General features: G+C 33.1%; 3 protein-coding genes across 6 annotated transcripts; 1 reads left to right on the forward strand and 2 right to left on the reverse strand.

Annotated features, from left to right (window-relative positions):
• The first annotated feature begins 311 nt into the window (after positions 1–311).
• LOC146531211 (uncharacterized) lies at positions 312–19,131 on the forward strand. Of its 2 annotated transcripts, XM_085197925.1 has the most exons (9): positions 312–491; positions 646–924; positions 5,830–5,964; positions 8,274–8,386; positions 10,284–10,366; positions 10,901–11,214; positions 12,442–13,413; positions 13,716–13,981; positions 14,592–19,131. In XM_085197925.1, the coding sequence occupies exons 2-9, from the start codon at positions 853–855 to the stop codon at positions 14,884–14,886; spliced, it is 2,250 nt and encodes a 749-aa protein (XP_085054051.1). In that variant the 5' UTR covers positions 312–491; positions 646–852; the 3' UTR covers positions 14,887–19,131. The 2 variants fall into 2 exon arrangements, with proteins under 2 accessions (XP_085054051.1, XP_085054052.1); XM_085197926.1 differs by having other exon boundaries at positions 312–924; positions 8,289–8,386.
• LOC146531212 (diphthine methyltransferase) lies at positions 18,939–25,111 on the reverse strand. Of its 3 annotated transcripts, none has more exons than XM_085197928.1 (5): positions 24,861–25,111; positions 21,197–21,337; positions 20,531–20,995; positions 20,186–20,318; positions 18,939–19,797 (listed from the first exon to the last, which is right to left on the reverse strand). In XM_085197928.1, the coding sequence occupies exons 2-5, from the start codon at positions 21,327–21,329 to the stop codon at positions 19,491–19,493; spliced, it is 1,038 nt and encodes a 345-aa protein (XP_085054054.1). In that variant the 5' UTR covers positions 21,330–21,337; positions 24,861–25,111; the 3' UTR covers positions 18,939–19,490. The 3 variants fall into 3 exon arrangements, with proteins under 3 accessions (XP_085054054.1, XP_085054055.1, XP_085054053.1); XM_085197929.1 differs by lacking the exon at positions 24,861–25,111 and adding an exon at positions 22,365–24,313; XM_085197927.1 differs by lacking the exon at positions 24,861–25,111 and adding an exon at positions 21,504–21,714.
• Positions 24,310–24,663, reverse strand: LOC146531213 (uncharacterized). The gene has a single exon (XM_085198546.1). The coding sequence runs from the start codon at positions 24,661–24,663 to the stop codon at positions 24,310–24,312; it is 354 nt and encodes a 117-aa protein (XP_085054672.1).
• Positions 25,112–25,217: the final 106 nt, after the last annotated feature.

The following is a 25,217-nucleotide window of genomic DNA, read 5'->3' on the forward strand; positions in this document are numbered from 1 at the left end:
AACACAAGGTCGTCATAATAATCAAAACAAGCGTTACTATAGCAACAGGTGCTGCCATTAATTAAATATTTTTTAGCTTGTAATACTGTTGTTCCTGTTTTAGCTACATAAAATACTAAGAAATAATTAATTCTTTTATTTTATATCTATAATTCCTCATACTTTTTATACTTCAACTACGGATTTATAATTAAAAATATAAATTTATTATTATAAGATAAATGTAACACGAGATTTTTTCATAACCATAAACAATAACATGTTTCCGTTTTACTGCTTTACCGACTGTACAAAGTTTTGTAAGTTTGTTCACAAGATGGCGCTGTTTAAGCTTTCAAAATCCCAATCGGCCACCATTGTTGGATGTGATCCTTGTGCATAGTTTGATATAATTCGGTTTATTCTCGCAGTTATTAGTGATAAATGTACAATTCCACAAAAGGACATAGTTGGCATTGATCAAAGAACAAAAATCAAGCCATAAAGTGCCGGTACAGTGTATATTTTCAAACCTTAAATGCGTTCAAAATGTCACGCGAAGTGAGCTTCAGATTCGTGAACACCATACCGTACTTGAAATAAATATGGTTTTCTTTTAAATAAACCAATGAATAAGTGAACATATGTGCGGTTATCAATTCACAGTGACTGCTGGCTGCTATGGATGCTTAAAAATATTACATGTGCACATGAAAACATTTTAGAAGTTTCTGTACACGTCGTAAGGGAGCGCAGTTACGCGGGCGAAGACTTCAAAGTTGCCGGCAACACTATGGTGGACTGAGGGAGTGTTTGTTATCGTATCGGAACTGAAATAGTATTGTAAACAGTGCCGCGAGATCACCGCGCACGATGTCTGGCGGCTCGCAGCACAACCCCAATGGTAGACAGTCGCAACTCGGAGCGGGCTGGAGCCCCTTGCAGGTGGTGCTTATAATTCTAATATCTCAATTACTTTTGTACATATTTATACACAGTTGTAAAGAAATATCATTTGAATACTCATAAATAAACATAACAAGCTTATTTCATATTCATTTTGCGTTAACGATTCATAACTTCAGGCGCACTTTGGCGTGCGGCCGTTGTTTTTGTTGTAAAACGACGAAAACAAGTTTTTATATTATTTCCTTGAGTGAAGATTCATTGAATACCTATTTTAATGTGTATTGCAACACAAGAATCAGCTGTTTGCATGTTTGACCTCCTTAGTGACATAGTTGTTTAATGTTGCCATACTATCAGATATTAAAAGTATTATTACAATAATTACATTAATTTAATAATAATAGTGTAATATAAATATTTGAATAAAATTTACATTCAACTAGCTATAAAGCATTAATAAAAAATCTTTATATATTGAATCATATAATTATTAATTTTAAAGTATCTTTAAAAATACATGTTTTCAATGAATATTATGATGACTATTATGTTCATCTGTCCACCCATAGGCCGTGGTGCAGCGGCACAAGGGTGTGACTGTCACGTGACAGTTGTGGGTCTGGTCCCCACCTGAGAAAATGTAATATTTATTTACTTTTATATTTCCATTTCTTCGCTCTGGTGTCAAGGCAAAGCGCGGCATTGAGTTCTGCCACTCAACATGCAATGCCTCCAGAATTCAGCTGAAAATGGGGAATGGAGTTTCTTAACAAACTAGGTTCCCTCTGCCTACCATGCTGTGTGTGGGATACAGTGTGAGGCTGATAGATACTTTGCCTTAAAGACATAAAAGATAATTATTTATTACATAGAGATTGAACATGGTCATACCATTACATGAGTAGTCAGACTGCAGTATGCCAAGTCCGCCAAATTTACTAAGTTAGTGCAAATTGCCATGACATAGTTGCTTTTAATTTGCAATATAATTTTTGTAAAAATCTTTAAAAGAAAGCATATTGCTTATGATAGAGTTCCGGCACTCAACACACAATCTCTTGAATTTTGGAAAAGCAAAGAATGGAGTGTCTTACAATCTAGTGTGTGGCATAAAGTGTAAATCATATAAATAAAACTAATTCAATATCACTGCATCAAGTGCAAAGTTTTTTCTTAATCTACATTCATAATTGGAAAGATAAGCATGAAATAAAAATTGTGCTGGAAATTATAATGTATTAACATGTTAAATATTTGATATCACACTTAATAAAATGTATTAATAAATCTGTATAGACAAAAAAAACATAAAAATGAATAAAAAGACATCTGTTGATGTTTTGCTACAAAATAATGCAAAAGAAAGTTCATATATTATAATATATGTTACATAATTCTTTTTTTTTTTCAATTTAATTGTCATACACCAGTGGTGCAGTGCACACATCTGGAATTGTAAATGCAACTGGTTGTGGGTTGAATCCCGACTTGAAGAAGTGAAATATTTATTTCAATTTATATTTCCATTCTTTTGCTCTAGTATCGAAGCAAAGCGCGGCGTTGACGGCGTTGCCGCCACTCAACACGTAATGCCTCCGGATTTTGAATCCGGAGGAATTTCTTTGTAAAATGGGGAATAGAGTATTTTAACACTAGATTCCCTCTGCCTACCCTGTCATGTGTGGTATTACAGCATCAAAAGGTCACTCACTCATCACGAAATCTCAGAAACTACATGTGCCAGGAATCTCAAATTTTGCATAGGAGTTGCTCGCTAAGATGGGAATTTGCAATATTCGACTTCTATGGGGTTGTTTTTGGGGTCGAAAGTTTGTATGAAACTTCGTTACTACAAATGCTAGGAGCCTCAAATTTTGCATAGACGTCACTAGGACGTAGTCATGGAGACAGAAATAAATAATAACATAATTCACGCGGGTGAAACCGCGAGCGGACCGCTAGTTATTTATAAGACTAATCGCTTCTCTCGATGTAGTGATCGAAGTAAAAAAGAACACTTGCATGAAACTTCAATATACAAAAAATATATTTTTTTATTTATTATACGAATTGGCGAAAATTTCTAATGACATCAACGAAGTTGAATAGTTTTCGAGAGCGTCATCATGCTATATTTGGGGTTTTTTAAGACATCACATTGAACGATGGAATGTTTGAAAAACGTAAATATTAAAAATACAATAAAAAACACAATAAATGAATTTTATAAATAACTAGTGGACCTGGACGCGGCTACGCCTGCTTGAACTATAAGAATATTTATTAAATATATTTATGAAATTATTGGATGAATATCAAAATATAAGTTCATTTTGGGTGACGTTTTCTTAAAACAACAAACAAACTTTGCAAACCGTTCCTTAGCAACGACGGTTGTTATTAACATGGCAGAATAAATTGCATGTCAAATTAGAAAGTATTTTAATATATTAGTATATATGTGTAATGTAATGTTATATAGCCTATAGCACTTCTGAAGAATGCAGCTTTCATACAAAACAAAAACATAGTAAATCTGACCAGTAGATCCAGAGATCTTAGCGTTCAAACAAACAAACTCTTCCGCTTTATTATATTAGTATAGATATTCACATTATATTCGAAGCCAACCTACCGGAGTAGGACCTCCATCCCGATTGTAAAATCGCTGACTGCAGCTTCGATCCCCGCTCAAGTGAAGTTTATTAATTTTCTTGCTTCTAACAAGATAGTAGACCGCCACTCAACACACAGTGTCTAAAAGCGGAGAACGAAGTGTCAAAACACTGGGTTCTGACATGACTGATTACAGTCATGTCAGATGTCATGTACATATATTAATATGATGAGTGGTGAAAAAAAAATAGATAGTGAACACTGCCAATATAGAATACTAGGTACTAATATTTCTCATACAATTTTTTTATTATATACTAGTGGACCCGGACGCGGCTACGCCTGCTTCAACTATAAGAATATTTATTAAATATATTCATGAAATTATTTTCAATTCTCAATAGAATTAGTAAGAAAATATAAGCTCAAATAATCAAAAAGAATAATAAGTAGATACACATTATTAGAAAAAATTATCTGAGTTATTGAAATGAACTAACAAAAGGATTAAAAGTAACTAAAGGATAGGTATTCTTAATATTAGAAAAAGTACCTAAAGTTTTCCGTACGTGCGTACATAGATATCGACTCTACGAAATAACTAAACATTTCTCTCTATTAAGTAGGATAATTTTAGCGGGCAATATCAAATAAAATAAGAAGAGAATCAAAGTGTATTTTAAATTAATTATAAGCAACAAATAAAGTTCGAAAATGTATGAAAATTTATAAAACCGTCAACGTCATCTGCCCGTTCGCGTCGGTCATACTCACACTGTGCCGCCCGCTAGGTGGCTAGGTCATTTAGAATCAGTGACATCTCCTTAATTATTTATTAGTATGTTATACAGTAAACTATAATTTCAATCTAGATAAAATGCTAAAAGTGACTATTATATTTATTTTCATAAAGATGAATATCAAAACGTCGCGGTAGCGGTCGCGTAGCAACGACGGTTGTTATTAACATGGCAGAATAAATTGCATGTCAAATTAGAATGTACTTAAAATATATTAGTATATATGTGTAATGTAATGTTATATAGCCTATAGCACTTCTGAAGAATGCAGCTTTCATACAAAACAAAAACAATGAAAATCGGACCAGTAGATCCAGAGATCTTAGCGTTCAAACAAACAAACAAACAAACTCTTCCGCTTTATTATATTAGTATAGATTTTTTCGTATGTCATTGTAGAAAAGTGCTTAGCCTGAACAACAAAAATATTGCCATTTCCAAAGGAAACTCCTCGTAAATAATAAAGTTTTATAGCACTATATATTTTGATTAACGACTTCTCATTTCCTTATTGTCTTAATGAAGAAACGATTATACGTAATAAACAATTTTATAGTAGACTTTTAGATTTTATGATAATTTAACGAAAGTAAGGATGTTAAGGCCAGTCGTGGCGCAGGGGCTCAAGCGTGTGACTGTAAACTCGTCAGGTTCTGGGTTCGATTCCCACTCCAATAAATTTAATTGTATAATACATATTTTCATTTCTTTGCTCTGGTGTCGAGGCAAAATGCGGCGATGGGTTTCCCCACTCAGCATGTAATTCTTCCATAAAGAAGCGGAAAATATGAAAACGGAATATCTTAACAGGCCCGCACACAGCAGCGTACCTGTGCTAGGTACTATGAGTACAGAGTTCCAGAAGAGATATAGCGTGAAGCGAATAAAAATCGAAAGTAAATTAATAAAAAAAATATGCTACATGCAGGTTTTTGATGTTATAGTATTCTTAGGATAGGATAGGATAATAACACATTATTAAATATTATGAACCTTCATTAATTACCTTGATAATCAATGAATCGGACTTTTTCCAGCTTTACGCTGTATCCCGCATGTAGCAGGGTAGGTAGAGGGAGCATACGTTCCTATTTTTGCGTAGAATTCTGGAGACATTGTGTGTTGAGTGGTGAACTACTCTTCGCTTCGCCTCTACACTGGAGCGAGAAAATGAAAATGTTAAATATTTCATTTCCTCGAGTGGGAATCACCTCACCTGATTAATTCTAAAAGAAATTGAAAGCATATCCATAAATTTTTAGGTAGAGGGCACCTAGTGTTGAGACACACTGTTCTGAACTTTCTGCCGATTTATTTGAAGCATTGTGTGTTCAGTGGCGAAACTAAACGCTGGGCTTTTGCGTTGGTGCCAGAGCGAAGAAATGAAAATATTACCAAATAATAATTCATTCCCTCAAGTAGGGATCAATCCCACAACCGACGCGCTGCAGTCACACCCCCGTGCCCCTGCGTCACGTCAGCGTTCGACGTTCCAGTACGTATTTCCAATCCTTTCTAATTTCAGTTACAGGTGGCGAACCTCCTGGCCCGAGCCCCGCAGGCCCACATGGCGTCAGAGCGAGGCGTCACGTGGCATACTCCCACCCCTCCGCCTCACCTCTACCATGTGCCGGCGCCTTCGCCCCCCGACCCGTTGCAAGTAAGGGTTTTGTGGATATTTCTGTTTCGTTTTGGTCTAATGTAGTTAGAAATGAGCTTATAGTACGGTTGATGAGTTTTGGTTGCCGTGACGTTAGATTTTATTTCCATATTGTTCGATAGGAAAGAAGATAATCAAATATAGAAACATTCTAAAATTTGTGCAGCTAACTTCGCGGCGGCTACAACTGGTCGATCGTATTGTACTTTTCACCATTGCCTTATTCACTATTAAAATAGAAATAACGTATGTATGTGTATTCAATTCTTAAGAAATTAATCAGAGGAATTTATGATTGCGTCATGAATTGAATTTATTATGAAATATAATTTCATAATAAATTCGCCGTTAAAAAACAAAAGTGTCAAATGAGTAAATTAAATATAAAATATAAAATAAATTTTATATAAAAAAAATCCTTAATACAATTTATAGATTGCGCTTATTATGAAATTATGTATTTAATTTAGAAGAAAATAAATGAAAATACAATGACAGAGGGAATAATAGAACCGTCCATGTTCATTATTATACCTACATGTTATTTCCGGTTTGACAGAAAATAATAATTCTATCAATAAAATACTTGTTGTCAATGAAATTGCATTGCAGAATAGGCTTTTTTTTTTTCTAAATGTTTATACTTTGCACATGAGTCACTTGGATGCATTTTTTATTAAGAACAATATACGCAACTTTTAGTCAAAATTTTTAAAGCTTATTTATATTGAATATACTTTTATTAAATATGTGAATAAATTTTACATTTTTAAATATAAATTATTATAAAAAAGATACATTTAAAAATATAAAAAAACCACTCTTCCGAGGGCGGGACAAGGGTCCAAGCCATCGGTGGCTAGGGCTCCAGAGAGAGGAACCTCCGCACAATACGTGCCGTCTCAAGTAACACTGCCTTCTGTATCCGGTTCTTGATCCAACAGCTAAGCGATAGCCTCTTAAGGTGTTGGTCGAGGCTTTTCGCTATTAGACCGTTAACCGAAACCACTATCGGCACAATGATAGTCGCATTGACATCCCACATGGCGGTAATCTCATGGGCTAGGTCCAAATATTTAGATTGTTTTTCTTTTTCGGCCTTCACGAGATTGTCATCATGTGGGATAGTAACGTCAACAATCATAATACTATATCAGGTCTATTGGCAACAATATACCTGTCAGTAATAATAGAAGTTTAAAGCTTATTTATATTATTATCAACATACGTTTTTATTGTGCAGTTTGTTTTTTTTTTAATATATTTCCCCCAAACAAGTGATGACATATACTCTTCCATATATTAGAAAAATAACATCCATTGGAATCAACTCAAAGAAAAAGTTTTGTAGTATCAATATAATGCGCATTATGTTCTGCTTAGTCGTGTAATCTATAATTAACCGATTGGGGGCCTAAAAGCGGCCATTTTGTATCAAATGTCAAAAGTTCATTGACCTTTTTTTTGCAATTTTTGTATAGTAATCATAATTGGTGGTTTCTTATTAAGTGATAATGAAAAACAATATTTTTTTTATTGATAAATAATTAAAATTAATAAACTATCTTTAATTGGTACTAATATAATATAGAGCTATCATTCATTTATTTTACTTTATTATTTGTATTTGGTCATCTTGCTGAGTAGATGAAGAAAACACAATCTTTCATTATGACTAGAAAAGTAACACATTCTGTTTTGGAACCCATAATAATATAAAAAAAAGATATAAAGTTCGTTTTTTTTTCTTTTTTAAGTTTATAAAATTAATTAACAAGAAGTTCAGAGTAAAATCATTATGCTGCTTTTTAATTTTAAGCTTTAATGTTTCTTTATACAAACTAATTTTACAATCTAAACTGAAAAGTTAAAATGAAACAAAGTTAAACTTCTTTATCTTTTGTGTACCATCTGCAATTCCATTATTGTGTAAATATGTATGAAATGAGAAGTGATTTGAACATTTTATTGTAGATTTCATATATTGTCTACAATATTAATTGTAACCACAATAACCAAGAAATATTTGTATTGAATACAATTATAGAACGACAAAGAAAGAGAAATATTAGTTTATTTCAAAAACATAATAGATGCATATTATAATTGTGATTTTTTAATAATTCGTCATTTTCGACCCAAGAACAGATCATTAATAAATAACATATAATTTTTTTTTTTCTAAATTATCTAATTAAAATATTAAATCACTTCTCATCCATCCATCCACGTAAGCTTACAAACTAACTTCACACTCATAATATCATAACGTAACTAAACACCGCTGTGTACCACCCGCACTACGGTAGGGTCTGTTGTTGCAGGCGATGAAGAGCGGCGCCAACTCCGTGTTCAGACACACCGCGACGCCGCCCGAGTTATACAGACATACGCCAACGCCGCCCGATAAGCATTTATTAAGGTAATTTTTTTCCTTTAGCTTCACTCTGTATCCCGCGTGTAGCCGGGAAGGCAGAGATAATATAGTGTTAAAACACTCCGTTCCCTACGCACCGCCCAATCGGGAAATTGCCTGCTGAGTGGCGTAACTCAACGTCGCGCTTTGTCTTGTTACTAGAGCGAGGAAATTAAAATATTAATAACTAATAATTCATTCCCCAGAGTGAGATTTGAACTCACAACTAACGCGTTTTCAGTCATACGCCAGTGCTAAAAGCCAAGATAAGTTATATGTAATCTACATCTTCACATTTTCTCATGTAGCAGATTTACCATAGCCTATACAAAAATATATATCAATTAACCTATATAATATACAGATAACATATACCATAATAGGAAGTCAAACCCATAACCTTCGACCCCTATTTTCAGAACACATGGTTCATTTCACACGACACTATAATTATTCCTATAATAAATAATAATGAAGCCATGAATAAAAGGAAATGAAAGATGGTTTTTCCGTTCGTATACATTTCTTCTTGCGTTACAATTTATCATTTATTTTATCTGTGATTGCGTTTCTATTTTTTTATGTTCATGAACATAGCAGGATAGGCAGAGGGTACCTGGGAACGTATTGTTAAGAGTTAAGACTTCCCATTTAGACAATATTGCCGTTTCCCACTTTCCGCTTAATTCTGGAGAGATTCATTTCCTCGAGCGAACAACCATACAAAATCAGACTCTGTGCCGCTGCGCCACGGCGTGTCATCCATTTAAAAATAATAAAGTTAATTATAAACTCAAACAAACTCGCGTTTCGCGTTTTCCAAAATCATGAATATTAATAAGACAAACATGCTATTCTACGCGTCTTAGAGTTTTAACTACAATACCACATTATTTTATAGACTCCAAGGTTGTCTCATCCGCATGATGTCTCACTCGGCTTAATATATTTTTAACCGATTTCAAATAAAGGAGGGTATTTGTTTGTAGGTACGAATGTGTTATCGTTGAAGTTGGATATTATACATATATTTAGGCGTCCAAGCCCATGTACCAAATTTTGTAGGTGTTGGCCCATAAATCGGAAACTTACAGCCACATCGAGATTCTGATCCTTTTTGATTTTAATTAGGTATAGGACTATATACATAGGACTTAAAACAGAACAAGTTTTATGAAAATCGATTTAGTACTTTTCAAGATATAAAATTGATAAACTTAACCGAACCGAACGGCTTAATTTAATAAGTTGTACTCGTTTTTAATAATTACGGATTAGTTTTACTAGTACTTTATGAGTGGCGCCCGGCGCATGATGATCCTCTTTGTTTTGTTTTTCAATATTTCTTTGAAGCTCCAATACCGCTCCCAAAAATTGCTAATGGGTCTCTCGATTTCCTTAGACATTTGGTATATTCATATTAGTTGCCCCAAATAAACGTATTCATTGACATATTCGATACTGTTATTGTCGTTAGTCATTGTTATAGTTTTTTGTGTATTGGAGATTGGAGACTATTTTTAGAAATTGATAATATTAGCAAATCTTCGACAAATCTTCGATGTGTCAATTGTTCACCACTTATAGAAAGGCCCTTTCCTTCCCAATCAAGTTCACGGAAAATTTCCTCCAGGCCTGCAATAATACTTAAATATGAATGAAAGTTATCACTTCTTCACTGATTAAATTATGTAAAAAATTAAGCCCAATAATTTTATTTTGTATACCGTGATTCTTAGGGATATATTATATCAACAATATTGCTGATTATAATACTTAACGTAATGTACGACAAAGAATATAATCAACTAACCTTAAATAAGTTTATATTAGGTAAATCAGAGAGACATTTTTTTTATTATAAGATTACTATAATAACTCACGATTTACTATGTTTTTTAAGGCACACGCCGTCTCCTGGGGACGTTAAGGCTGGTGCTGCACTGCCGCCAGCTGAACTATATCCACATTTGGGACCAGGCAGAGGTAAGATATAGAAATACAGACAGAAAAACAAACGAAAAGTTATATTAATTTGTGTGTAAAGTACTGGCGTGTTCTACTATTCATAGCATCAAACAAAGTAGTTGTAAGACCAATGAAAAATAAAATATATTTAGGTTCATTTAATAGTATTCGATAACAGATCATATTTTTGTTTTATAATAATCAAAAACTTGTATTTAGCATAAGAACCATCACAATTGTAGGCCAAAAATAGATAACGAAAAAAATAGTTAAAACAGTCTTAAAAATTTTACGTGTATCGTAATAGCATATAGCAGGATAGGCAGAGGGAATCTAGTGTTGAAACACACCGCTCCCACTCCGTCGAATTTTCGAGACACTGTTGAGTGGCGGAACTCAATGTCGGGCTTTGTCTTGTTACAAGATTGAGGAAAGGAAAACATTAGATAATTACTCCAAATGGCAATCGAACCTACAACCGTCACATATACAGTCACAATCGGTGGAGGTAAAAAACTTGTTTCTGAACTATTTAAATTCAACCAATTACAGACAAACTAATGCGAGCGGACGAGCTACTAGCCTACGCTAGAGGAGGCGTGGACCTCACCGTAGGGGGACCTAGGGGCACCAACGGCTCTCCAGCCCCCCTCCACCCGACCCCTGGGGCCCCAGCCCTATCGGTTAGGGATGCACCCACTATAAATAGCCTCATTGCCCGTGCTGCCCCCCACTCGAGGCCACCTCATACTCGAGTAGATGCTCTGCTAGAGAGGTTGTCAGCAGCTCCTGCGCCAGCGTCGCCGCATTCGGTGATAGTGCACTCTAGGGCTGCCCCTACACCGTCTCCACCGTCGTCTAATGAAGTGAGGATGGTTTTTTTATTAATAGTTTTTTTTTGGTTTACACTCTATCCCGCGTACAGCAAGGAAGGTAGAAGAAACCTAGTGCGAAGACACTCTATGCCTGCTAACGGACAGAGTGATAGCAAGTAAATGATAATATTAAATATTTCATTGCCCCGAGTAGGAATTGAATCCACAATCTTTTCTTTTACAATCGGACCTAAAGGTTTTTACTAATAAATTATTTTTTAACAAAAAGAAAAACCGACTTTCAACAACAAACTAAAACATAAAAAAAAAATTACAAAGATTTTGTAATATTGAAGTCCGTGTCAAGTAAACCAAACAGGCTTAGTAATTTAAAGTATCTGTAAGTAAATATTGTAGTAAAGTTGTAGCATTAGCTTGACACCAACTTCAAAATTATAAAATCTTTGTAAAGTTAATTACGTTTTAGTTTGTTGTTTAATGTCGGTTTTTCTTTTTGTTAAAAAAATAATTTATTTTACGATTTTAAGTGATAAGTAGACCTTAAAAGGATGCTTCTCAAACGAGTAGGTAGTGGTTGTCGTATGTTAAACTTCAATCATAATCATGTATTATTTTTGTGCAAACTAAATCATCATTGAAATCGTTTGGCGCGACATTGAGTTATTTGTCCATATGTCGCGCACATTCCGAATACAAATTTAAGACTTGTGTGATTTTCTCATAGATACCATTGTCACAAATGGACGAAAAAAATGAGACCGCATGGAAAGCGTTAGCTTTCCAATAAAAAAATCATCAAAATCAGTTCACCCAGTCAAATGTACTGAGCTAACAAACATAAAAAAATACACTCAAATTGATAACCTCCTCTTCTTACAGAAATCAGTTAAAAAGCTCTAGCTCATTTTGTTTAGATGTCCGTACCCAAATGTAAACCAGGACCCTATTGCGTAGATTCCGCTGTTTGTCTGTCCATCTGTCACTAGTGTTTCTCATGACCCGTGAGAGTTAGACAGTTGATATATTTATATATTTTTTTACAACAACAAATAGTAAAAAACAGAATAATATAAATATTTAAAGGAGCTGTCATACAAGAGACGTGATTTTATAAATTATTATTAATAGTTATAAGAATTTAGCAAATTTTGGAACTTAAAATATAAAAACGAATGTGAAAATAATCTAAAGCAATATCGAAAAGTTTAAATCAGTTTTAAAATAACTAAATTTAATCTATTCACCATAAAATTCCAGGATTCAGCAGACTCCTGCGGGGCGCCGCCCGGCTCCAAGCGGAAACGGAAACCAGAACGCACCATCCGCGTACCGGTACCTGCACCCCCTCCACCGCAGCCTCCCGCCGATGTCCTACTACCACCTCCCACACAACTCCCCCTAGAGAACGGAGACCTATCTCACATGCCCAATGGACCAGACAAACCAGAAAAACAAGAGAAACCAGAAAAACCACCGACACCGCAACCGCAACCCCCCGAACCGCACGCTCGAAGAAAAACCCGCTCCGGTTCAGCGGAAACAATAGACGATATCGCCGCCATGATAGCCAGTACAGAATCGAACCGCACAGACGCAGCACCAGAGCCAACACTGGAACCGGAACCGGAAATACCGGTAACCGTTGATAAGTTGAAAAGCGTGCTAGCCAGCCCCGAACCGGAAACCGAGTTGCCCGAAGAGAAACCGAAGACACCACCGCCGGATGTGAAACCACAGAAAACACCCACCAAAAATGAGGAGCCGGAAGCCCCACCAGCCACCGCCGCTGCGCCACGACGACGCAGTGCCAGAACGTCTAACTCGGAATCAACGAACGTACCGATAGAATCACCGTCAGAAGCGAAACCGGCAGAACCAGAAGCGAGCGAAGCAAGTAGCGCCGAACCAACAGCGGCCAGCTTCGTCGAAGTCGAGAATCAATTAGAAAAAATGTTCGCCGGCATAGAAGAACCGACGGGTACCGAACCGGATAAAGAAACAGAAAAGAAACAAACAGCCAAAGCGAGGAAGCGACGAAAATCTGCTCCGACGAAAGGCGAAAAGAAAGCGTCGAAGCGACAAAGTCGAGCTTCGACGGGCGATGACGCGCCTCGACGAAAGATGGCGCGGAAAAAGGGAGTAGAGAAGAAGAAGGACCCGCCTGTTAAAGATGCGTATGATTCTGGTAGTAATGCAAGTTCCAGTCGATCGAGAGGACCCTATATACAGGTGAAGTAATTCTTTTTGTACTTTTTAACTATTTGTTTATAACTTATTTAAAGTTTTATTCCATAATTATGTAAAAAAAAATTTAATTAAAATTACTAACCTACTCAGTAGTGGTATAAATTATTTTATATTTTCATTTATTACCTTACGGATGGTAACCTCGTAACAATACAAACCGCGGCTTTATTCCGCCATTCAACACGCATTGTCTCTAAAATTTGAGAAAGGAATGTCCTGATACTAGGTTCCCTCTGTTCTCTGAGGCTAAAAAAAATTAAAACGTCATTTTTAAATCTTTCCAGATCGTCGGTCCACGTGATTCACCAGTATCCGTATCAGTAGTAAACGCATCAGCCAACGCAACAGAGGAAGACAAACGTACAGCTGATGAGTGGAGGAACGGTCTGAGGGCCCGAGGGCTCCACGCCAGTACCCTGGGGCTTCGGTACGACGCCTCCACCCCGGATGCTTCGTGGCTGTGCGCCTTCTGCGAGAGGGGCCCTCATCATGTGGGCCTGGGTGATCTGTTCGGGCCTTACCGTATTGATGTTAATTGTGAGGATTTTAGGTGAGTGAATGTTAATTTAGTTTGTTGGTGGATGTGTTGTAAATTTGTAATTTATTTAATACATTAAAATTTTTAATTGCTGTGTTATAAGTATTGACACCATACTTATAACCAACCAACCAGTGTGCCAACTTTGATGTAAGTCTTTGTTGTTGATAGGTGATTTACTTCGTTCTTAGCCGTTTAGTTATTGGAATATTATTAGCACTCCATCGTTTAAAATGTAAACAATTCTTTGTGACGGCGGTTTTTTGAAATAAAAGTTCCCGTGATTCTTACAGAAATGCTGGACGCCATGTTGGTCGTCAGTTCGCCTTTTCACTAATCAATCAATGTATTTACATTGATATTGATACCTAATTTACAAGCCCGCATGACATGATATAATGACAGCTATTGTTTTGCCTAAATATAATTACAGATAAAAGAAATTAAGAGTATCCAAAGACTAAAGCATTTGGCGCTATTCTCTCTCTATTTAATATTTTCATTTCCGTCCTCTTGTAAAAGAGTGTCTTAACACTGAGTTTGATCTTCACTTGCTTTCTCTGCTTTGCAAGGTATAGCATGGAGCTAAAAAAACTAAAACAAATAAATCTCAAATTTCCAGAAACTTAGATGAAGCATCAAAACTTCGTTTCGCATCGTCATCCGAAGGCGCGGAGGTGTGGTTCCATGAGGCTTGCGGCGTATGGGCCCCAGGGCTGCTAGCTGCTGGATGCCGACTATGGGGCCTCGCCCCTGCTGTATGTGGGGCCCGAGCAGCTAAATGTGCCTCATGTGGAAAACCTGGGGCAGCCCTAACCTGTGCAGCCCGTGCCTGTAAAGCCTCAACACATGTGCCCTGTGCATCAACATGGTCCCTAGGAGAGGACTTTAGAGCCCTTTGCCCTAGACACGCCTAGCGATAGCAAGTGTAGTGATAAAGTGTTACCTAAGTTTGTATGGAGTGAATGGACAGTGAACTTTTAAACAATGTGTGGATATACTGTTACCTGGTTGTTTATGAATATGCTGCTTCAGTCTTTTTTGTTAAGTGTATTCTTTCATACAAAAATTTGGATTTCTTATATTATTAATTTTATATATTGATGAAAATCCGTTTTAAACATTGTTTTTTTAAAGTATTATTTCACACTAAGCATTGAGAAATATTCCGCCTCTTGGAAGTACTAACTAGAAAACTTGGCCAATTATTTCAATGAACTAATGACTTAGTGGTCAAAGCATGTAGATGGTTTCCAAGAGGTGCTACATTAAATTATTTATACTTTTTCTAAAATAGCAATAAATTTGCTTAACACGATTTTTTTTCATATACGACAATTGAATATTGTTTTATACATAAATATATTAAGATAGGGTTGGCATATTTGTAAATCCGAATTGACATTTATTGATGTGACCCGCAAATAGTGATGTGCCTGGTGAGCTGTTCTGTTACCTGATCATGTTTAAGGTTGTAATCTGTTAAGTTCACTTAATTATGATATTGTAGGCTTTTTTTTAATGTGAAGTATGAAATTAGAACATTTAATACTCGCATTTGACTGTGGATTTTATAAGAGAGTACTTATGTAGATAGTGACCAGTTGTGTATTTGATGGTGGAATCTCTCGATGCCCTTTGACTTTGTTTTGAAGAAGCATCCCATGCCAGTGGCGAATTTATCTGCAGACTGAGTAGGCTCAAGGCTAAGATTAATTTCTTTTTGCTATTTAATATAAATTAAAAATATTTCTGATACAACTATGGTTATTTATTCTACAGTATAACAACCATTACTAACCATTTTGTACTTCAAAAAGAAGGTAACTTAGGAATTTGACATAAATTATTTCTCATGCAGTTTTAACATATTTATTTGAATTTTTACAAAAAAAATCTAAGATACTTATTATTAATTTTGAAGAATATTCATATACTTATTTCTTTTTCTATTCAGATACTTATTATAAATTTTTAATGGTGGCAAAACTTTAATATATATGTTGAAAATGTGTAAATCCCTCACTGCAATGTTAATGTTACACAAGTTCTATTCAAAAATTTACATTCTTCTATCTGGTTTCAAATTAGAAACATAAAAAATATTTTTAAGCGTGATTTAACTGCGCATGGTGTGGGTGCTTTCTTCTATAAACACTACAGCTTATTTTGTTTGTTGAAAATAAAAAAATGTATTTCATACGATTTTTATCGACCACAATGAAGAAAGTAGAGTCTAATGTATTTAAAATATATTGTACTATTAATGGTATTATAGTGTGATGTCGGTTTAACGATTTCGCACTGTTGGGGTGTTCTGATGCCAAAATGCCATGATTCCACAGTATATGCCATTTAAGTAAAGAAATCATTTATTTATATGTAAACATTTTTTTAATTATTTTTACACTAGTGAAACTGATGTTTTATAGTCTGTGGCGACTTTTTTTATAAATATTGATTATTTATATGAATCTGCTGAATACTTTAATGGTGTATACTACAAGGCTTATCGAATTAAACTTATAATACAAATCTTCCAAACTCCCCCCATATTGTTTATTATAACTGATTACGGACTACAAGTCCAAAGAAAATTTTAGTAAAATAAAAGTTTATAGTAGTATAAACTTAATTAGACCATTATATTCTACAGGATTTAGATTTTATTAGGAAATATTTCAAAGGCCCTAGCTTCCCACAACATGTTGCCTACAACTGGATGTCTTATTAGATGAGTCATATATAAAGCAAATATAGGAATAATCATTTCTTTTTAAGTAAATAGCTGTATTCTATTTGATTTTAAAGATGTTTTTGAATAATAAAGTGAATATTATATTTATTATTGCTGCACATGTGTCATGTGCCATTATTTCCTATTCTTTGCTCTGATGTTAAGATAAAGTATGGCATTGAGTTCAGCCACTCAACATGCAATGCTTCTAAAATTTTGCGGAAAGCGAGAAATATATTGTCTTAACACTACACTCTCTATGCCTACATTGCTACATGTGGAATACCATGTGAAGCTAAAAAAAAATGTAGTGAAATAATATTTGTTTGAAAGTTGCAGGAATTATTACAAATTACACCAATGTTTTATTTAATTTTCCAAATTTTGATCTGAATGAAGATTACTTTATTTGCATCTATATGATTCAGTTGTAACATAGGTAATGTAGATAAATTGTCGTTAAACTTTTTTAGAGCTAATTTATTCATACCAACATTTGATATTAATGAATCTTAATATGTATATGTACAGAGTATTTACCATTAATACTTAATTATTAATATTATTGTTGTAATGGATGTATATATAGATCTATACGATTTTAAAGCATCAGAACACCATCGGGTTTTCATTGTAAAATAAAATTAAGATGGTATATTCAATAGACCCAGTATTTCATACCAAGGTGTAAAAATAAACAACAAAATGGACGAGGAAATCATTAGAAAACTGCATATATTGCAATATTACATTATATATGTATGTATATATGTCGCGGGCGATAATATATGGGAATGTTCTGGAACGCGCAAATTGTCGTAATCAAAGTTATTTTGGGTGTTGAAGTCTACAATTAATGTATTATAAATTTATTATTTGCTTTTTGGGGTCGTCTATAAATTATGTCACACGAATTCTCATATCTAGTGTGACATCACGTATTAGCATATAATAGTTATGTAATTTTTTTAGTTATATCCATTGTAAAACATTGGATTTCTCTTATGTACCTTATAATAGACAGAGAGTGAAGAACAGAGTACATATAAAGAAAGTAAGAAAAATTTAATTCTTTTTTATTAATAATTAAATTAAAACAGCAGTTAGGAAATTGTATTTGTGTATTATATTCTGAAATATTATATCATGAAAATTAGGACCTCTCCCCACCCCTTGTCACGTAAGGTCGCACTTCGTCAATCCTCTTAACGTGTGACATAATATATGGAGGGGCCTCGACGCGTCATAGAGATTACACTTATTTAAGCCCTGAAATCTTTATATCATGTTAATATTATGCTATATTATAATGTATATTTGCGTTTTTTTGAACCATAATAAAGTGTATCTGTGTATTTTGTCTGTTGTTCAATGTTTGAACATTTCAATTTGTTACTTTGATAGGGCCAAATTGCTTTTTTTTTTACATATTAAATGACTCCATTTGTATTTATAATGGATCGTGACAGCTATTTAATTGTTTTACATAAGCTGCTTATACAACTTTATTGGACACATACTTCTTTGTAAAATAATAAATGAAAAGATGTTGTAAAAGAAAATATGTGAAGTAGCTGTTCGTTCACCCGAATATCTTATATTATATTTTTAATACATTTTATGTAAACTTTTCTGACAACATGTAACAATGCAGTGATAAAAAATAAAAAATATTTAAAAAGCATTGAGTATTTGTATCATATTTCAGCTGTGTTGCCATTTTACGTTCAGAACTAGTCTACTATCATGTGATTTAAAAAAAATGGTCTTAAAAATTTAAAAAATGCATAAATATGTCTCATTCTGTTTAAAGTCATTTTATAAAAAAAAATAACACACAAATGTACGCTTATAATTTAAATAACTTAGGATGGAATAGTAAATAAACTTATTCTATTTGGAATTTGTAATCTGTATTTTTAAGTTGATTACTACAAAAAATTTAATTAGACCATGCACTTAGTGAGTATTTGTATATTTAGTAGTAATTACAAATTGAATTTACTTGAAACAAAAAAATGCAAAATTAGGGCTGCATCAATTGAAAAGAATATAACATCGGCCAAGTATAGTGAATTTATATAAATTGAATAATTAGTTCTACCTGACGCGTTAAAAATGTCGAAATTATAATTAATCTATAAATAATAATATCTTAAATTGAATGAATAGAATAGACTGTATTTTAGAAAATAATAAGGTACAAATTTATACTAGGGGTAATCAGGCCAGTTTAGTGTTTTTAAAAAAACTTTATTCGGACATAGAAGAGAGTCGACGACATCCCAAAGCCTTCTTATTGTAAATGGTGTAAGATTTTTTATTAATTACGGCGAAATAATTACTTTATTAAGTATGTAATTGTTATAAATTATATTTATCATGACATTATAAGCAAATTGAAATACAACATGTTTAAATGAGATTTGCTGCTTTTATTTCAGTATATTTTTTTTCTGCCTATAGTATGATTTTATTTTTTATTTTTCATAGACTAGTGTATATATATATATATATTAAAATTACCATATATTTGTTTATTATAATGGATACTTGCCAGTAAAAAATGTAATGATTAATTACATGAAGATGCATTTGGAGCAGCAATAAAAGGGAAGAAAAAAGTGTCCTAATCAAGTGTATAAAAAAACGCGAAACAAAGCTTAACGAAAACAGTTTCCTTTTACACATTGAAGATATAAAAAATAGCAGTAACTAAGTATATTACAAAACAATGATAACAATATATTTTTTAATTAAAAAACTATTGCACGAAAGTCGAAACTATAAATCAACCTCGCCCACATGCACAGTGCAATCGTAGAACGAACAAGTCGCTACCATCGACAATTTATCATCGAATTTCCAATCCGCGCCGTACGCAATACTTTCATGCTCTAAATATTCTGATATTATATTAATTTGTTTTTCAATATTTAGTATACGGAACCCGCCGTACATACAGGCCGCTAAAATTACTCTTTTGTTGTATGGGTGCCATTTTAGTCGCCACACGCCGCCCTTGACGTCGGTCTCGGTGATGCAACGTTTTAGGTTCCTTGTGTCCCATAAACGGACTTTTTCGTCATAACTGTAAAATATAATTAGTTTGTTATTTTTTTATTGATATCTAAATAATGTACAATAATAAAGATATATTTGTTCATGATTTTCTTGATCTGGTTAAACAAAATAGAACTATGGATTTAGTAAAAAGCAATCTACTAATAGACATTATATATTTGTTAAAGAAAAAAAAGAACAAAATATATTATTATTTACAAATAAGTATATACCGACAACCAATGGGGAAGAAAGGTCCTCGAATGGCGAACACGGACGATTTCTTTTAATTAATTTCTTCTCGAGTGCACAAAAGTTCCGAAAGCCTGCCTTAGTTCGGGGCGGTCAAAACTCATCAAGCGTACTGTGGTAATCGATGTTGCTTAACTTATATTGAAATAGGAACAAAAACCAACCTCCCACTAAGAAGTTCATGTTCTATCTCAATGTGACTCCTTACAGATGTGACCCCAGCTTCGTGACTGCGGTTCGTGATCACCGCTTCGGGCACTCTTACGTCGTACCCTTTGAATAAACAGTCGTCGCCACCTGGAATGTTATTATTTAAATACAATTTTTAACGTAAGACTATATAAATAAATATGTTAATCATTAAATCGCTTACAATTCTAAAACGTGTTGGCTAAAAAAGTATTATTTTTGTTATTAAGACAGAATCAACAACCTTTATCAGTATCTAAATAATTATGGACAAATTTACTAACCAATTACCATTTTCTAAAATAACCAATGATACTAACCAGAATAAAAAACATCAGAATTCCAATAATTAAAAGCAGCAATCCACGCTTCAAAATTATGGGACTTCCATTGGCCTATGTTCTCTAATCCTTTTTCAAGAACACGAAAAACTGTTACTGCACCCGACGAGTCACTTACAACTAAACACGGATTTTCACAATATTCTTTATTAGAAGACCAGTCTACAGAAAGAGCTAAAGAACTTCCAATGGAATCTTCTGTCCAAAGCTTTAATTTTAGTGAGCTTTCTTCATTTATTAACTGATAAAGCTGTATAAATCCTTCAGAAGTGACGATGGCTAATACAGGATGCTCCTGTATAGTGTGGTAACACCATTTTTGGTCTAGAATACCAGCAGTTTCTATTTCTTGAACGGGTGACAGGTGAGTGGTATCTTCTAGGATCGAAAAGAGGTAAATTTTGCCAAGTCTCTTCTGTTTTTGTTGGTCAGCTGTTTTTTCATCTGAAAAAAAATTCAGTGTGTCAGTTTTGCAACTAATTATATAATAATAAGTATCTAATGTTTAAATACCATATCGGAAGCCATAATTTAGAGGACGAAAACTCAGTAAAGAGGATAAGTAGGTTGGACCAGAGTAGCTACACTTATACAAAAATATTAGGTTAATTCATATTATTACATGTTTTAATAAAATTAATTTACCTTCATCGTTTTTCTGTAGTTGATACGTCCCACATACTAGAACATGTCGAAATGGATCTACAGGGCACCACTCCACAGAATCCGCACTGTAGCCCGCCAGCCATTTGAATTTAGTATTCCACGTAACCGCCATTAATGTAACTAGAAATATTATTTATATTTTAGATATTTTTACCATTGTCAAGTACAATTAAAGGCAGGAATTCGGGGTAATAGTAATATAGTGCTTCAGTTGAAAACATGTCTATATGAGGGAAGTGCATAAAGATAAAAAAAGTCAAAATATTATCCACACTAGAATATTTACGCTTTTAATATAATCTTTCACAAAGAACAAAACGGTATGCTGTGTTCCGCCACCTACTTATGCCACAATAAGCAGAAAGTGAAGTGATATTACATTACTGACTGTTTACTAGACATTCGTGGCGCAGTTGACTGTAAACGTGTTGATTTTAGATTCGAGCCGCGCTAAATTTGAAGAAGTAAATTTTATTTATAAGTACGGCGGCGGAATAACCGCAATAAATTCTGCAACTTAACCCGCAATGTCTTGAGTCCGAGCGCAAAGCAGAAAACGGCCCGTTTGATATTATTTCTTACTAGGTTCTATTAAATAATATACGATTAATTGTGTGAACTTGTTTTGATTAAAAAATAAAATATTAAACCGTCAGTATTTGATGTACATACATAATATGTATTGGTCCTTCGAGCGTAACCGAAATAAAACTTCGATATGATATTTTAAATCCATTTATTAATAATTAATAATAAAAATAAGTCCATACGGGAATAAATATGGTATATTATCGCGTCATCGCGCATTACCAACATATATATCTCGATTCACATTTTAACACACAATACTAATTTACTAAAATTTGTACTGTTTTATGGTTCGTCACTTACAAATTACATTGATAACTACAAGAAAATCGTTAATAATAGATTTCAGCACAAAATAAAATCTCCAAAATAAAAGTTTAAGCCATCCAGTATACATTCTAGTCAAAATTCATTAAATTATTAATAATAATTAAAATTATGCATTATTTTTCCATATAAATAAACATATGAAGAGGAAAATCTAATATAAAAAATATCAATTGAAATGGACTTTAAGTATAACATTATGTAAGTACGCTAATAGTTAATGGTAACTTACGTTATATTAAAAGCTACTTCGTAATTTCTTCTTAGACTAATTACTATCTATCAAGTATACTTCAACGGCAGTTGGACTTGTATTTTTGACTTTACTTTTTGTGTATGGTTTGTATGGCAACATTGCTAAGACATGGAATGCTCTTTTATTTTGTTTTTTTTTTAAATTATAGATATATATATAATACTCATAGTTTATTTAATTTACTGAATTATTTTGTTTATTTCAAATCTTGCAATGTCGCCAAATTATTAAACATGACAGAATTCTTAACTGACTTGACTAAGGTGGATTAGCCTATAAAAATAAAATTATATACAACTTAACACTACTAAATAATAATTACCAAAAATGATGAGCACATATTTTTCTTAAAATCTATAATATCCTAAAATTGAGGTCATGCACAAGGCCTTAAACATTTAAATTTAATGTCATCTGTGGGGACAGGGTCCATCATTTATATATATTTTGTTAATTTTACTAAATATTCTGTGTATTAAATTACTCTGCTTTTAATAATGTATTTATAATTTTTGTTCAGATTTGTTGAATTTCAACTAAATGTGAACCCTGTTTAAATTGGATTAACATACATAATTATCACACTATTGTTTTGACATTTGTCATGTTGTCTACAATATGACAAATCTCATTGTGCACAGATTATGGCTAAATTAGTATCTATTTTTTTTATTTATTTGACTAAAATCTACAGCACATTGCAGAATTTGTAACAGCCATTTTGATAAATGAGCAATTTGTTTTTTTATAAAAAAAAAATAATTTGGCCAATACTTATTTCTGTATTCCTATATCATTATATAGAAAGCTGTTCATAAGAATATTAAAAATATTATATTTTTGCATTTGAGGTAGATGTTCACAATAAATGTTGTTCACAGCCTGTGTTCAATCAAAATCAGTAGACTAAACATTTTCTTTTAAAACAAGGCTAAAATACGAAAATTTGTCACAAGCAAATCATTGTCATTAATTGAGTAGTGTTATTGCTATAACATTTTTAGAAATATATATTATATTGTCTTTCTTATATAGTTGTACTGAATTTTTATAATCATCATTATCACATTTATCATCATGATTGGCACATTAATGTTTTTTTCAGTTTAATGCTATAAATTGTAATAACAGGGTGGACAGAGACTACTGGTGTCAAGAAATTTCTTTCTCTGCTTATCCCTTGAATATTATATTTCAAATAATATACTGTGTTACCAAAGCAAATGAATGAAAATAATTGATATCCCAACATATTGATTGTACCCACATGACTGTTCTACAATGAGTTTGATTTTTTTATGTATTGTATGTTTTTGTTTCATAACTGATACTTATTTTGAATGAATAACACTACTTAATTAACATGATTTACAATCTAATTCCACCAAACAACTTCACGTCTGAATTTTTTGTATTACTTTAAATTTGTAACTCACAACTGCCAATATCCTTATTAATCTTTATCTTAACACTAATAAAAATATGCAAGATTTTATATTTATAGAATTAAGTATACTTTTGTAAAGCGGATAGTTGTCTCTTTGGGGACCTGTTTAAATTTTGACCTTAAATAAAATATGACCATAAATACCTATATAACTCCATCTTAAATTGAATGTGTATTTCACACAATTATTTTCTTTATAAATTTAATGTCTAAGTACCCTGGATTTTATATTTGATTTTACTCTAACTTTTGCTTAAGTTTTTCGTATATTGTTTTAAAAAATTAGAAACTTTTAAAAATATCCTTTACAAATAATAGATATCCAATATGTACTATTATTACTATAATTTTGTTTTCTGTGACTTGTTTTGTATCAATGGTGCCTGTGTATAAAACTATAAACAATGTTTACCGTATATGCTCCTATCATCAACGAGGTACCTAAAATTGACTGAGGTATATGACTGAATTGTTTTACTGTCGCGCAGACCTTTCTGTCTCGATGAGACACTCTCTAACTAAAATACGAGCATGGACAATGCCTCTTTTTAGTCTTTCTGCAGAACTGCGACTTCCTGAGTAACTTGGTCTAACTTCTTTGCCCATTTCTTCAATGACTGCTAAAAGTTGAGCATATTTGGACATGCTGTCCTTGTCTTTATCCTTGCCATTCGACGATGGTGACGACGCTGGGACAGTGGATATGGTCGCGTGATTATTACCTCCGAGAGCTAAATCTTTATGAGAGTTTTTCCCACTCATAGGTATCGCAGTCACTGTTACATCGCTTAACTTTGATTCTACAGCCTGAATATCCATCGCTTCCATATCACTGAAACAAGTTTTTTTTTGTTGTAATAAACGTAACTGAAATAAACAATTAATCAAAGTAAGACTTACCAAAATAAATAAAAAGTAATTCAAAATTTCGAAAAACACATAAACTTTGTTGACGATCACATAAATTAAACAAGCAAGATAAATAATACGATGGAAATGAGAATGATAGTCAAATTAGGACATACCCAACACGATCGCCTTCAGCCTTCTTCAAAGACAGAAACTTGATATAACGGCCCGTATATGTGTTACTCAAAACGAGTACAGTTAAAAGAAATGCTGGAATGTGTTAATTATAACGTAAATGCAAATGATTTTCATAAATAAAACCCGTATTTTCCAAACAAGATCGAAATTACCACATTGACACAAGAAACATGATCACAGATAATATTATATTATATTGCATATTCATTACATTTTTAGTTACCGTTAACACTTAATAATGTTACCAATGTTTTGTTAAAAAAAACACAAAATATAATGATAAAATTATTACATGTGACCAGAGTGAGACTTATGTTAACGTTGAATAACATTAA

This window comes from Heliconius melpomene, chromosome 15, assembly GCF_056956725.1.
Source record: "Heliconius melpomene rosina isolate 202511_hmr_F chromosome 15, ASM5695672v1, whole genome shotgun sequence".
Lineage (NCBI taxonomy): Eukaryota > Metazoa > Arthropoda > Insecta > Lepidoptera > Nymphalidae > Heliconius > Heliconius melpomene.